The following is a 15,105-nucleotide window of genomic DNA, read 5'->3' on the forward strand; positions in this document are numbered from 1 at the left end:
TTTTCAAATTTCTTATATAAAAAACATTTTTTTAAAAATAAATATTTTTTGGGGGGGGGGGAGGTTTGCTGGGAAAGATTCACCCTGAGCTAACATCTGTTACCAATCTTCCCCTCTTTCTTTTCCTGCCCAAAGCCCCAGTACATAGTTGTCTATTCTAGTGGAAGGTCCTTCTAGTTTTTCTGTGGCTACAGACAGACAAGTGGTGTGGTTCTGAGCCCGGGAACCGAACCTGGGCCACCAAAGCAGAGCGAGCCGAACTCTAACCGCTAGGCGATAGGGGCTGGCTCTAAAAAACACTTTAAGATACAAGAGTTTGTGATGCACTTAGCTCTCTCTCATCTTGTTTGGACTTGATTCTGCTTAGCTCTGGTATGTAGACATCTGATAGGCCTTGTGATTGGCAGCTGACACAGAAACCGACCACAGTACCAGTCAATCTGCCAGCTGGTATGAGCTCTGGGGCATTCAACACTTCACTGTTCACATGAGAAATGACACATACACAGGATTATGAATGGCTGGAGACTCCGGCTTTTCTCTTTTGGTGGGTGCCTCTAATAATTACACTTATAGAGAGCTGAAAGATTTAAAAAGCAACTTCTAATAGGCCCTGCGGAGCACAACAGACACGTCTTTTCTTGCATAAACCACAGTTTAACCAGAGAAATACAAAATAGTGACCAAGTATTGAAACATCAAAAGTTCTACGCTATTCTACGCTATTCTTCACACAGCAGCAACAGGGATTCGTCTGAAACGTAAATCAGATTCTGCACTTCTCTGCTCAAAACCCTTCAATGGCTTCTCATCTCACTCTAACTAAAAATAAAAAGTCATTTAAATGGCCTACAAGTCCCTACATGATAATTCATCCCTGCCCCGACACCCTCTTGTGGCCTCATCTCCTATGCCTACCCCTAGCTCACTCTGCTCCTGCCATTGGCTTCCTTGCTGTTCCTGGAATATATCAAACATGCTCCTACCTCAGGACCTTTGCACATGCTGTTCATTTTGCTTGGGGCATTCACTGTTCCCTTGGAGAGCCATGTGGTTCTATCCCTCACTTCCTTAAGGTCTTTGCTCAAAAGTCACTTTATTAGATAGGCCTTCCTGGCCACCTCATTTAAAATAGCAAATCACCCCTTCCACGTCCCAACACTTCCTCCTGTCCTGCTATATTTTTCTCCATAGTACTTTCCACTTCCAATCATATTATACATTCATTTCTTTGTTTATTGTCTGTCTCTCACAGACATACACATACACAAGAAGATAAGCTCCGTGAAAGCATGCATTTTGTCTCCCCTGGTTTGTATCACCAACCTCAAAAACACTGGCACAAAGTAAGCACCATAAACAGTAATTTGAATGAATAAATCAAATTAAAGTAAAGCATGGTATGTGCATTATTATTACAACTATGTAAAAATATATACCTACTAGAATAAATTCAGTGATGACAATGGCTATGCTGAAGTGTTGGGTTATATCTGATTTTAAAATTCTCTTTTCTGAATTTTCTTTAAGGTAGTTGCACTGTTTCTATACATTTTTAAAAATCCCTATTATTTGCACATTGTAATAAGTATTAAGATACTCTAGTGCAATAAATACTAAAGCAATTATTTCCTTGGAAGGTTTTTCAAATCTGCTTCATGGATTTTACTTGAAATGATACAAATGCAGTGATCAGATACGTCTTAATCCCAAGGAATTACAGCAGCCTTGTGATTGCAAATCCCCATAAATTGACCACACTTTTAAAAATAAACCTTTTTTTTTTAGAATAGTTTTAGATTTACAGAAAAATTGCAAAGATAGCAGAGAGTTCCCACATACTCCATATCCAGTTTTCAGTTACTAATATCTTACGTTAATATGCCACATTTATCATAACTACTGAACCAATATTGTCACATGATTACTCACTGAAGTTCCATGCTTTATTCACATTTCCTTAGTTTTTACCTAATCTCCCTTTTCTTTGGTTCCAGAATACCATATTACATTGACTTGTCCTGTCTCAGGCTTTTCTTGGTTGGGACAGTTCCTTAGATTTTCCCTGATTTTGATGACCTGGACAGTTGTGAGGGGTACTGGTCAGGTATTTTGTAGAATGTCCCTCTGTTGGGGTTTGTCTGATGTTTTCCCCATGTTCGACTGGGGTTATGGGTCTTTGGGAGGAAGATCACTGGCAGTACCACTCTCAACACATCTTATCAAGGGTACGTGTGATCAACTTGACTTGTCACTATTGAAGTTAACTTTGATCACCTGGTCAAGGTAGTTTTTGTTCTGAATTATTTTTCCTTACCAATCAAGAAATAATTTCCCTAGAACAAGCAATTTGGGCCTGTTCGGGTAGCTTCATTTTTTAACATTTTTATGGCACTTACCATGTACCAGGCACTGTTTGAAGCTTAACATATATTAACTCATTTGAACTCCACAACAACCCAGTGAAGTAGACGCTACTCTCCCATTTCACAGAGGAGAAAACTGAGGCACAGAAATGTTAAGTAACTTGTCCAGGGTTGCACAGCGAGTAAGTGGCAGGGCGGTCTGGCAGCAGAGTCTTGTCCTTAACCACTAGACTTTACTGCCTCTACATGAGGGAAGAGAACTTATGCCATAGATGGGGTATGTTAATTCTTTTTAAAGTTGTATCTTTGCAGTATATCGCAATGAGATCTAGCTCCTAAAGCAACTCTTAACTGATATGTCTCCCACTTGACAGTCAATTCCAACTCCAGCCAACCCCCACCCCACCCCGAAGCCGAGTCTCCCATGGGCACTCCTGCCATGCACTGACAGTGGAATCCAGTTGTCTACAGAACTAAGCCCAGCCCTCATAGCACGGCATCCCAGGCTTCCCTGGACAGCATCCTACATGCTGCACCGTCTCTCTGAGGCAGGCCACTTGCCATGCCCTCAATACACCTGCTTTTCCTGCCTTGAATTGTCTTTCTCTCTGCATCTTCCTAAAGCCCCAATTCACTGATTGTGAGTCTGCGGAAACTTCCCACATCCGCACAGCAGAAATAACTTCTCTCTCCCCGTTATCCCATCAGAACTTGTCCCTGGACCACAAACTTGCCTCATTCTGCCTCCAAGTTTTGCACACGTGTTTAACAGCCTCTATTAAATTCTCGGTTTCTGGAGGTATCTTATCACCCAGCAATAATGTCTTCCAGAATAGGATCTCAATAAATGTCAAATTGAATCAACCCAGGTTCTATTTTAAAATGTCAACCATTTGATTGACTCATTTACTACTTGCTTCTGAGTGATTATCTGCCTATATATCTGTTCTTCCAATATTACCAGCGAGATTTCGCTTTGTCGTCGTATTTTATATAGGGGTTTATTTATTACAGCTGGCAGATCAATAACGCGTGGTTAGATTCATAGGTCAGGCCTCCTCCTGGTCTGTCTGACTGAGATGCCACCTGTATCTCTATCTTTGAAACAAGGGAAGAGTTGGACCACTCTATTGCTCTTGGCTGTGTCACCTTAGGCTGGTCGCACAAGCCCTCTGGGCCTCTCTCCCAGGGTGTTCATGAGGATTATTGAGATCAGGAATAGAAACCCCTGACATAAATAGTAATGAGTGTTAATGGGGGCTGGGACTCTTCTTTATGTGTTATGTGTACAGCATGTTCAATCCTCACAACAGACTTACTCACTAACCACTCATCCCCATTTTACAGTTTGGGAAACTGAGGCACAGAGAAGCTAAATAGCACATCCAGTGCTACACAGAGGGTGAGCTGCAGACCTAGAATTTCGACTCAGAACAGTTAGCCCACACTTGACATGAACACCTACTCCCCACTAAGTCCTTTGTGAGACAGCTATCCCCAAAACTAAAACATCCTCTCTCTTTAGATGGTCGATGGAGGGAATGTATACAAGAGATGATCTGAGACCATTGCTGTTTCCCATTTACTCAGGTCCTCAAAGAGAAAACAATTCGGGAAATACTGAGTGTCTGCTATATTCAAGGCATGAGCAGGATTCTTGCAAAGCCAACGCAAATCCTGATGTGAATATTGAGCTCCTTGTTTCTGACCTAAGATCTCTTTCAAGAACACATCTGTCACCACAGTGAACACCCGATTCCTACATGAATGACGAGCTTCACCACTTCCTGCTGCAGGTGACACTGGGAGCGCTGGGCCTCACAGTCCATCAGGGCCAATGCCTGTGGCCTGCGTCATGCAAACTTACACTCTCCAGGAATGGCTCCTCATCTCACTGATGGAAACCCCATATGACACCTTTAGGAGTCCTAAAACTGAGTGACTGGCCCTAGGATATAAAATAATTGACGATTCTGCGTTCCCGTAAAAAACTATCCAAACACAGAGAGTAAATTCCAGCACCATTAACCAAATTCTGGCAATTATTTATGACTCATCAACAGAATGTGTTATCCCCAAAAACTGCACCTGGACCTCTCAAAGAGGGTGGCATGGTACCTAAAGTACTGTGAGTTATAGAAGAAATGCTGGTAGCTACTAAATAATCACTTTGACTGGTGATGCTGTCTTTGCTTGCACTAGTTAAGAGCTGGGAGATGTTTCTGCTTTTGGTTTCAAAATAACCAAATCTGTGACGTTGGTGTAGTCCTGTGATCCTCAACCAGGGATGATTTTTCCCCCAGGGGACATTTTTGGCTGTCACCACTGGGAAGGGTTGCTGCCAACATCAAGTGGGTAGAGGCCAAGGATGCTTCTAAACATCTGACAATGCACAGAACAGCACCCACAACAAAGATTCATCCAGCTCAAAACGTCAATAGTGCTGAAATCGAGAATCCCTTTTGTAGCCCCACGCTCCGTTTCTCGATTCTTCCGTTCAATGGTGAGAATGCAGAATAGAGTGAAACTTCAAAATCTGAAATGTTTTGCCCAAATGCATGCCATATGCAAATATGGAGACCTCAGAACTCTTTTTCAGTCCCCTTTTAGCATGGAGGTTGCACATTTCCTAGGAACTGGGTGGGTGGGAAGGATGAGAACAGGAATGCACATGAGTCCCCCGTTTCTGAGCTTCTCTTCTCGCCATGCCCAGTTTTTAAATTTTTCCTACATCAGCAGTATGTCTCTTCTCAGCACAGGGCTAACCAAGGCTTAAAGTAGAAGAACCAGTTTAAAACCGTGCAAAAAATTCACAGCAGGCTCTTCCCAGTCATACAGCTAAAGGAGAGAAAGTAGGAGAGGAACCTAACTTCCTCCACTAGAGTCAGGTGTATGTAACTTTATAATATTCCAAGGCCAGACTAGGGCCTCCTCCCAATGTCCCATCACTCTGCCCTCTGCTCATCACAGCCCGCATCACAAAATTATATAAAAAATAAAAAGAGTATTACCTTAAATCATATTTATAAAATTTGAAACTAGGAAATGGAAGGCTATAGTGGTTTTTAATGAGCTTCACCTAAGGCCCCTCAAACTTAAGGCATCTACCACATTCACTATTCACAGAGAGTAAAAAGGAAATGTATTTTCAAATGTCATAGAAACAATAGTTATTTATGACAATTCCCCCTCTTGTCTGTACATGGGTGATTCATTGGTAGCTTTCCTTCCTTCTTTCTTTTCCTTCAGCTTGTTTCCCATTCTTTCCTCCTTGCCACAAATATTCCCTGGGGCGTCTTGCTGTCTTTTGCTGAGGATCCAGACAAAATGGGAACATTCCCATCTCATGGGAACCCAGAGAGCCATCCCCTTCCTTGTTGAGGCTGAGGTGAGGGGTGGGGACTGGTTCTCTCTTCACAGGGTGAGGTCCAACCTGGAGAAACACAGGAACAGAACTTTCTGGTTAGGAATATCTGCACATCACCCCTCAGATAGACCTTAAACCCACTACCTTCAAGAAGGCCTGCTCAGATGCACTTCTATTAGTTTGAATAAAATCAGGAAGATCTTTGCCACGTTATGGAGTTTCCGGCTCTCTGCATTTGTGTGTTAAAAGTTTAAGTGGACGAAGGTGGTGAGCCATGTCGGAGGCTAGGGTTAAGCTGGACTTTGAAATTCTGTGGACCTGTTTGACAATAACATGTCCCTGCCTCTACCTCTGTGGCTGCCTGTGCACCAACGAAATAGCTACCTCCATCTCCTGTGGGCAGCGTCAGGAAATCAGCAAGATCTGGCCATGAGTCTGTGTCTTCGTGGCTCCTTAAATCTCAGGAAGCAATACTTCAGGGGGAAAAAAAGTACTGTTCAGCTCCACAATTTCCTCCAAACGGTGAAAGGAAAATGCCACCCCTCTGCTTCCGCCCTGAGAAGAAGGCTGCAGGGCTGTCGGGCTCTGCTAACAAAGGCGGAACGTGTAAATGACTTGGTGCTGACCGGCTTTCGCCCTTGGACGGAGAAATGAGATCACTATTTTCACGAAGGATAGGAACCGCCGCTGCCGCCGCGGCTGAGGCCGCCGCTTCCCCTCCCTGCTCGGGCCCCGCATGACATCACCGGTGAGCTCTTGCTGGTGGGGGGAGAGGAGGCTTCGCCAGGGACTCGGCCCCAGATCGAGAAGGATAAACACGGAATAGCAAGGATACAGAGGGAAGGGGCGAGGGAGAGGGAGAAGGGAAAGGCAGGACCGGGTTTCCCACCACCGCCTCGTGGGTGTATGGGGCGGGGTATTGCACCCGCGCCACATCCTTAAGCAGCCGCGCCCCAAATCCCGTTCCCCACCGCCCCCAGCCCCCCTCAACTCCGGATTCCAAGTCCAACAAAATCCGATATCCAAAGCGGCCAGGAGAGCTGCCTTGAGAGGCCCACGGGGGACGGCAGAGAGGCGCCCGGGGACTGGGAGGGACCGTGGCGCCCGCGCCTCGGAGGAGTCGGGGAAGGCGGTCGCCGCTGCGCCCCCGCCCGGCCCAGCCAGCGGTGCCTCCCCCGTCAGGCGACAGCAGCCAGAGGGGGGAGGCAGAAGCGCCTCCTCCCCTCCGGGAGCCAAGGCGGCGGCGCAGGGGGACGAAGGCGCCTCACCTTGCCCCCGATGAGGGGCGGATCCTGCCATGGCAGCGCCGGCGAGCCACAGCGGCGGCGGCGGCGCCGGCGAGCGGAGCCCATCCAGCCGCCCCGGGAGCTCCACAGGAGCCGGGGGCACGGCGGCGGGAGCCCGGGACGGCGGGGACGCGGGAGCCCGGAGCGCCACGGTGACGGTCTCCGGCCTCCCTCCGCTCGAGGACTACGAGTGCAAAATCTGCTACAACTACTTCGACGCGGACCGGCGCGCGCCCAAGCTGCTGGCGTGCCTGCACACCTTCTGCCAGGAGTGCCTGAGCCAGCTGCAGCTCCGCGCCGCCGCCGCCGCCGCCACTGCCACCGCCGCGCCTGAGCGCCCGCTGCGCCCGCCGCCCTGGCACGGCCCGCCCGGCGCCATCGCGTGCCCCGTGTGCCGCCACCGCACGCCGCTGCCCGACAGCCGCGTGCACCGCCTGCCCAACAACACTAAGCTCGCCGAGGCCTTCCCGCTGGCCCTGCGCGCCGCGCACGACCCGCTGCCCCAGGACCGCCTCCCGCCGCTGCCCGCGCGCCGCGCAACGCCGGCCGCGGCCCCACCGGCCGCCCCGACCCCGCCACCGCCGCCGCCCGCCGAGGACGCGGCCCACGGGCCGCCCGCCCGCGCCGGTCTGCGCGCCCCGGGCGCCTACGAGAGCTGCCAGAACTGCAAGCGCGCCGCGCTCACCGCCGGCTGCGTGTGCGTCGTCTTCTCCTTCCTCTCCATGGTGGTGCTGCTCTTCACCGGCCTCATCTTCGTCAACCACTACGGCAGCGGTGGCGGCGGGGGACCCCCCGGCGGCGGCGGGGCGCCCCCTGGCGCGGCCCCGGCTGCCGGGTCGCCCTCGCCGTCGCCCGTGGGGCCCATCTGCCTGTCGGTGGCCAGCATCCTGGCGCTCTTCTCGGTCGTCGTCACTTGGGTCATCTGCTGGCTCAAGTACCGGCCCGAGGGCGCTGCCTCGGGCTCGGCTGGAGGCGGCGGCGGTGGCCCGAGGGCGCGGGCGGCCGCGGCGGGCGGCGCGCGGAGGAGCGACACGTAGCCGGGCGGCGGGCCGCGCCACCTACCCGCATCTCCAGCCCCGCGCGGCCCGAGAGGACGGGGCCACTGGCTCGTTGCGCTCGAGCTTCTCCGCCCTCTCCCTGCCGCCCCCGGACGCGCACCCCCTCGCCTCCCGGCCACTGCGGGGGCCTCGGTTTTCCTCCTCTCTGGCTCTCCATGCCCCGCCTCCTCTGCGCTGGGCCAGAGAGGGAAACCGAGGAGGCAGGGATGCTGGTGGGGATTCCATCTCCCCGGACTGTGCAAGATCCATCTCCGCTTCATGCACCACCCTTATCCTCGTCAGCGCGCGCAGCCGTCCCTCCCCCAGAGAACTAGGATTTGCGAAGAGAAGAGGAAAGAGGAGTGGGAACCCCGCCGCCCCGCCTGAAAGCTGGTTTTCCGCCTGCCGTGACTTGTAGAGTTTCTTTGAGGGTATGGGTGCGCGCGCGCGCACACGTCCGCAGCAGTTGAGAGTGGACTTGAATTGTCCAGAGGAAGAATGAATGAGATATAAACGTGAGAGAAAGGTTTCCCTGCCTTCCGGCGGTCCTGGAAAATGTGTGACCTGGAGCACTGAGACTGATGTACACTCCCCGGGGACACGGCGCGGGCGCGAGTGGGGCGACTGGACATACCACCCGCCCGCAACTGTGCGCGATTGGGCAGGTGCGCAACGCGCGTGCGCTCTCGGGTCCGCTGGCTGTCTCCGCGGTGCAGAGAGGTGGCGGGGAGCGCAAGGCGCTGGATTTTTGCTGCCACCGACTCGCCGGAGCCCAGGAGTCCTGGGAACTGGGCTCCTGGAAACTAAAGGTTGTTTTATTCACGGTGTTACAACCAGGATGTCATTTCATCTTCTGTAACTGGACTCAGGGAGCTTAAAGAGCCCATTCTCCCTTTTCCTCTCAAAACTGACTTACTGTTGCCCCCACCTGGAAGATATTGAGAGCTATTCATGCAGAATATAAATTGTAGGCTTCCCCCGCCTTTTTTCTTAATTTCGTTTTTTAAATAATTTATTTTAGAAGATACAAATCTGAAAATTTTGTGTATTCAGATTCCCAGAAGAGTTCTCTGATAAGCAGTAACATTTCTCTCATACCTCCAGTCCAACTACATTTCGAAATGAGGAGCAGAAAATAAAGGTGTTGGTAATTGATTCCAGACTTTATACTGTGAAACAACTAATGACTGTCCATTATCTGATAAAATAGAAAATAGTGCCCAAAGATGAAATTAACTGACAAGTCTTTCTTCCTTTGGTTACAAATATGTGTATATATATAAGTTATCAGAAAAATATTATTTTGAATTTAGCTGTTTGATATTGTTGGAAATCACTGAAATGTCCACAATTGGTCACATGAGATAAAAAGAATACATATCTATCTGATTTTGTAACTAAAAAGATGAATTGCAAATGTTTGTTGCTGGTGGATTAGATGACTTTTTAAGGAAAAAAACCCAACTGTTCTAAATGAATTTTATATGAAAACCTTCTTTATTCCATCTTTTGAAATTTGGAATAAGACAAAGTTTTCATGCTTGAAAATCACAGAAGCTACTGAAAGTATGCTGTTATTCCTCATGTATTTATGCAAGCTGTCTGCATGATATCCTGACATGAATCTATTAACTGAAATTGAATGGAGCATTTGTATCTATTATACAAGTGAAGTAATTTATTGGCCATTGATAAGTGGTATGGCTGCAATTTAGGAATTGCAATATGATGTGTTTTATGTCTGCACTGTCTTAATAAAAAACGGAAGCATTTATAGAAAAACCTATTTTTATGAAATTTATTTCATGGGGAAATTGCTCTAAGGTATTTGTGTGGTACTTCTCTTCCTGAAATATGTATCCCCAACCAAATCCTAATTTCACATTTTGAATGGGGCAGAGAGAGAAATAGCTCACACATGGGAATGTATGTTCCTAGGGTAGGCATTTCATGAAATTAGTTTTAGGGTTTAACAGGACTCCTGAAGGCCAAGCAAGATCTACTGTATTCTGAAGGGATGAGCAGCTTACCCATCCATTATAACATCTCCTAAAACTAAACTCTTGTCCGATTTTGTTCTCAGTTTCGTCAAAATATTTTCGGGTTCCTAATACTAAGAATCACATATCAGAGATTGGTTTTAATTTATTTATACCTCCAACTTGCATTACTTCTGTATTCATTTTTATCTTTTATTCCTTGTGTACCTCCAGTGCTGAGATTGTGTTTCCATTCCCAACTGTTTAGTTGCACAAGTACATCTACGCATGTAAATGTGTATATGTGTGTATGTATGTATATATCTATACATGCTAGTAACAGAACTCGCTCTGTGGTTGTAACCATGGATGCGTACACATGTGCCCACACATGTGTTTGTTATTTCACTCCCTTAAGTTGGCAACCTGGCAGTCTGTGGGAAGTTACTTGGGGACCAGTTTGCTTTGTATGGTTTATTTATGTTCCACAGGGGAAGGTACACCAATGACATAAACTAAATTATTCCTCATAAATGAGAAAGACATCTTGGAATTGTCTCAGTCACAATACAAGCTACAATGTTTCTTTCATGGGTTGCATATGTAAATTTCTTGTAATGAGAAATTTGAATTAGAATACTTGGAAATCAGATAGATACGATTAATAGCTCAGTACCTAAACAGGGAGAGAATTTTTTTTTCTTGGCTGGCTTTGTTTTATTGCTAATTTCTGACTTCCTTACCAAGAATTGAGCGGTAGGATAGGGTGATGGAAAACATTTGTCTGGTTTCTAGTGGTTTTCTGGCATTCAAGTATCCCCCCATTCTGCAGATGTGAAGTAATCATTCCTACATCATGTGGAAAGTTCTGGCACACCAGCCCCTTACATGAAGCAGGAGTTTAGGAAGCAATTGTTGAAAGCATCAATGAGTTTGTCTGGAGGGTTCCTGGTGACAGTGGAGTGCTTTTCTCCTTTCCCTTGGAGATTCTCATCTTGGAAGGGCTTGATTCAATCCTGGGCACATCTCCAGCTCATGAGTATGAACTGCCAATAAAGTCACTGAAAAAGCCAGATCTGCTCAGCCTGCACACCTGCTCAGGAACTCGTGGTCCCCATGGCCCAGGTTCTGGGGCTGCAGGTTAGAGTCACCGTCATACTTCTATAGAGTCTAAATTTCAAGTGAAAGAAACTCATCTTGTAGGTGATGGATTAAATACTCGGCCTCTGAATGCAATGTGATTTAGTGAACAGTGTCCACATCCAGAAAGAACATTGGCTTGGGGTCTAAAGACCAGTGACTGCATCCAGGAGATGTGAGTCTGCATACTGGCTCTCTCTTTACTTGGAAAGACCTTGGTAAGTCATTTAACCTCTCTGAGCCTCGGGCTCCTCATCTATAAAATGGGAGCAAAAAGTTTCAGCCCTGCTTATGGAGATGGTGGAAGGATTTCTACACACAACAAAGTCTATGGGTGAAAATGCTTTGGAAATTAAAGACCTATGTGGATCTATGGCCTTTTATCATTCAGGTCTCCAAGGATCTAATATCCCCTCCCCAGAGAGGTCTGCCCTGACCACTCTATCCCAAGCGAATATTTGTTAAAGTTTTATTTTCTTCCTAACACTTATTACTGCCTACAGTGGTCTTATTTTTTTGTTACATGCTTTATCTCAATCTCCTGCAACCAAAATGTAAAAACAAGGATGGGAACCTTGTCTGGTCACCCACACTATCCACAAAGCCTTAGCCAGTTCTCAAGTGGTCCATAAATATTCTGTTGAGTTGGCTGAATAGGAAACTTTGGATTGACTGTTAAGTGAGTTGGCTCCCCTCACTCACACTGCCACTTAATAACTCCTGAAACCCCAGGGGACTTAGGGAAACAGTTGCTTTCCCTACTTCATAAGGATTTTTGAAAGGCGAGAAAATATACCTGAAAAGCACATTGAGTTTCGAGAAAAATCAGTACTATCACAGTGAAGCTATTACTGCATTATATTCAGTGACAGGAGCCACTGGAGAGATTAAAGGACATTTGGCCTCCATTTCACATCATTTTCTGCATTGTGAGATGTCAAGATATTACTCCTTTTGGCTTCCTGCCTTTTTGAGCATGTCTGCACCCTCCCCTCCAAAGCTAGCAGCACCTGCATGGTTAGAATAAGTTTACAACGCAGTGAAATTTCCCACAACATTGAGAACAAGATCTGCTAAATTTCTCATTATTTGTTTCTCCGTTTTATTAATTCTTCAATCTTTGCCATTTTTAATAAAGTATCTTTCATAGACTTGCTAAATTTATGTCGGTAATGGAGTAATACCTCATTATTCTGTGGTCCAACTCATGCCCTCTTGAATCATTTATTTCCCATTAGCTAATATTTGTATTTTAAATTTCTGCTATGATACAAAGATGATTAAATTCATGTCATGGGCAATGAACTGCTAAGTATGCGGTTTACATTTCTTCCTTTGAAACTACGTGGGTTTTTTTTTTAAATGATATGTTTTTATTGTATATGTTAGAGTGTAAGTTTGTTTGAGGAATATGTACTATTTACTACTGAAATGAGTGTTAGAAAGGATCGTTGCCAGATCTTAGTTTAAAGTTATGTGAATGAAGAAAGTGTCAGAGAGAGTGTCTATCTTTTGCTTGATCTCTTTTGATTGTCCATATAAAAAAGCTTTGTAATATATATCATCAGCATTGTTTCTATCCATCAATCAAACTTGAGGTTTCTGTTCTCTTATGCAAAACTAAAATATACCAAAGAGAAGCAAGTTTGTTTCTGTGATAAATTCACAATCATTCCTATTATAAAATACATTTGGGAAAGTAAGAGTGTTCAATGTCCAATTTCCAAGAATATTCCTAGGAGCTCAGGGAGAATGTGCATACTTCCTTTAGAAAAAATTGTCTTTGCACTTAAAATTGGATTATCTTTCTTTGGTTTAGAAATACCACATCTCCATGGGGCAGAAGTGAGAGAATGTTGAAGGTGGAAGAAAGAGGATAGAAATCATATCCAAAAAAGTTCTCCTAGCGCCTAATATAACAAAAACACATCACAAAATAAACAGAAGAAAAAGTGCTTTATCATTGCAAAAACAGAACTTTTTTATATCAACAGCTATTATTTCAAGAATTATGGTAATATCTGGTCTGCTCAGCTATCTCTTACGACCACGACAATGAGCACTCTCCATCATATAGAAATAATACATTTATATGAGTTACTTGTCTACTGTGTGTGCACTTAAAAATATTTTGTAGTCAAATTTGAGAAGTAGAGAACAATTGCACTTGTAGTTTTGGGGAAGGATTAACTCCAAGTGACAAGTAGACAGTTATTGCTGGGAAGAAAATTTGGGACCAAGCTCTGCAAGGCAAACGATTTGTCCCTTAGAGCCCATTTCTTATTAAATTCACACACAGCAAACATTTCCTGATGCAAGCCTTCTTGATTCGGGGATTCTCAACGCTGGCCACGGGTTAGAATTACCTGGAGAGCTTTGGAAAAAAAAAAAAATGCAGACGCACTCGGCCCGCCCCCAGAGACAATATTTAATTGGCTGGGGGTGGGGGTGGGGAGGAGAGGCGAATCAGTATTTTAAGAAGGTGGCCCAGGTGAATCTACTGTGCAGCCAGATTTAAAAGCCATATATTCCACGATGTATTTATTAAAATGCGACGCTCTCCCTAATCTCACTTTAATGAACTAATCGCCGCCAGGTTTCTTAGACACTGGGAGATCGTGGAGCAATGCTGGGATTTTGGAAGTGGCCATAATTTGGATAACTACGAATCGTTTGGATAACTATTTGTTCTCTGGTCTCTGACATTCTTCCCCCTGCCCACCTCTTTTTCACACACGCGCTCGCGCACACACACACACACACACACACACACTCTCTCTCTCTCTCTCTCACACTCCTGTTGACTTTCTGTTCCCGGGAAAGTTGAGTAAATATTTGCATCCCCATTTGGAGTGCTGTGATCTTTCCTAACGCAGGCGGGGTGACGGCTGCGCCTCCCCCATCACAGGGCTTCTCCGTGAGCTCCCCTCGCCCCCGAGAAATGGGTGGGTGCTTTCCTGGTCCCGTGAGTCATCAAAATCCAGGGACAATGTGGGGATTCAAGACGGATTAGGTGGATAGCCAGGAAAGTCTCCAGGTTAAGTTAACAAAACCTCGCCAGTGACAGCTGTGGGTATCATCGCCAGTGACAGCTGAAAGGGAATCTCGACAGGTGTGGACCTGCGAGCAGATCTAGCGCAGAGAATCCAGCTCTAAAATATTCACTAGGAGCTCTATTAAGTTCTTTTAAAAGACCTTTCCGAGTAGCCATTCAGCGTGCAAATTAATTCCACGCTCTTGGATCTAGGTGTAAACGGATTTGCGCTGCGACCCAGCTGCCCCCGGTCGGTGGGAGGCGGGGATTACCCCGATTTCTCTCCGTTTGGACACGGACGCCCGCAGTGGCTCCAAGCTGAGCCTAAGGGCTCTCCTGGGAAAAGGTGGGGCGCACTGGGCGTTGGCCACTGCCTCTGCTTACCTCTCGAGGACACCCCGGGGGGCTGTCACCGCGACAGCGATGGAATCCCGCATCCTGGGGCTGGCCTGTGTCCCGCAACCCCCACAGCCCCCTGGGCTGGAGAGAACCTGAGGCCGCCCTGGGTGACAGGCTGTTCCCTGTAGGGCCAAGCCGCCGACTAGAGCCGGTTCCCTTGAGCCCCTTGCTCCAATCCCCAGCCCAGTAACCCGCGCACTTAGGATCCAGGAGGGCAGGCGCGGGCCGGGGGAGAAATGGAAGGCACCCTGTCACAAGCCCACTTGTCGAGCACGGAGGGGACCAGCTGGCACCGTATGTTATCAACCCAGGCACTCCACATCTCCGCTTAGCTTGTTTTGTGTTTGTATGGAACCTGGTCTTCAGCCCTAACTCTCCGGATTTTGTGACGCCCTCTGGATTTGAGGATCTGAAGGATACGTTACTGATGATCCGACAGTGTATTTACCATCCCCGGACGCCCACCGGCCCCTCGCAGCGCCCGCCCCAAAGCTCCG

General features: G+C 47.0%; 1 protein-coding gene across 1 annotated transcript; it reads left to right on the forward strand.

Moving 5' to 3' along the window:
- The first annotated feature begins 6,960 nt into the window (after positions 1 to 6,960).
- Positions 6,961 to 8,056, forward strand: RNF228 (ring finger protein 228). The gene has a single exon (XM_087424532.1). It carries the CDS (start codon positions 7,031 to 7,033, stop codon positions 8,054 to 8,056), a length of 1,026 nt encoding a protein of 341 aa, XP_087280658.1. The 5' UTR covers positions 6,961 to 7,030.
- The last annotated feature ends 7,049 nt before the right edge of the window (positions 8,057 to 15,105 follow it).

Source organism: Ceratotherium simum, chromosome 37 (assembly GCF_057802395.1).
Source record: "Ceratotherium simum simum isolate JZ-2026a chromosome 37, ASM5780239v1, whole genome shotgun sequence".
Classification (NCBI taxonomy): domain Eukaryota; kingdom Metazoa; phylum Chordata; class Mammalia; order Perissodactyla; family Rhinocerotidae; genus Ceratotherium; species Ceratotherium simum.

What these genes read in the sequence shown, in the direction of transcription:
- RNF228 (XM_087424532.1), top strand. Translation starts at nt 7,031, where the DNA reads ATGGCAGCGCCGGCGAGCCACAGCGGCGGCGGCGGCGCCGGCGAGCGG.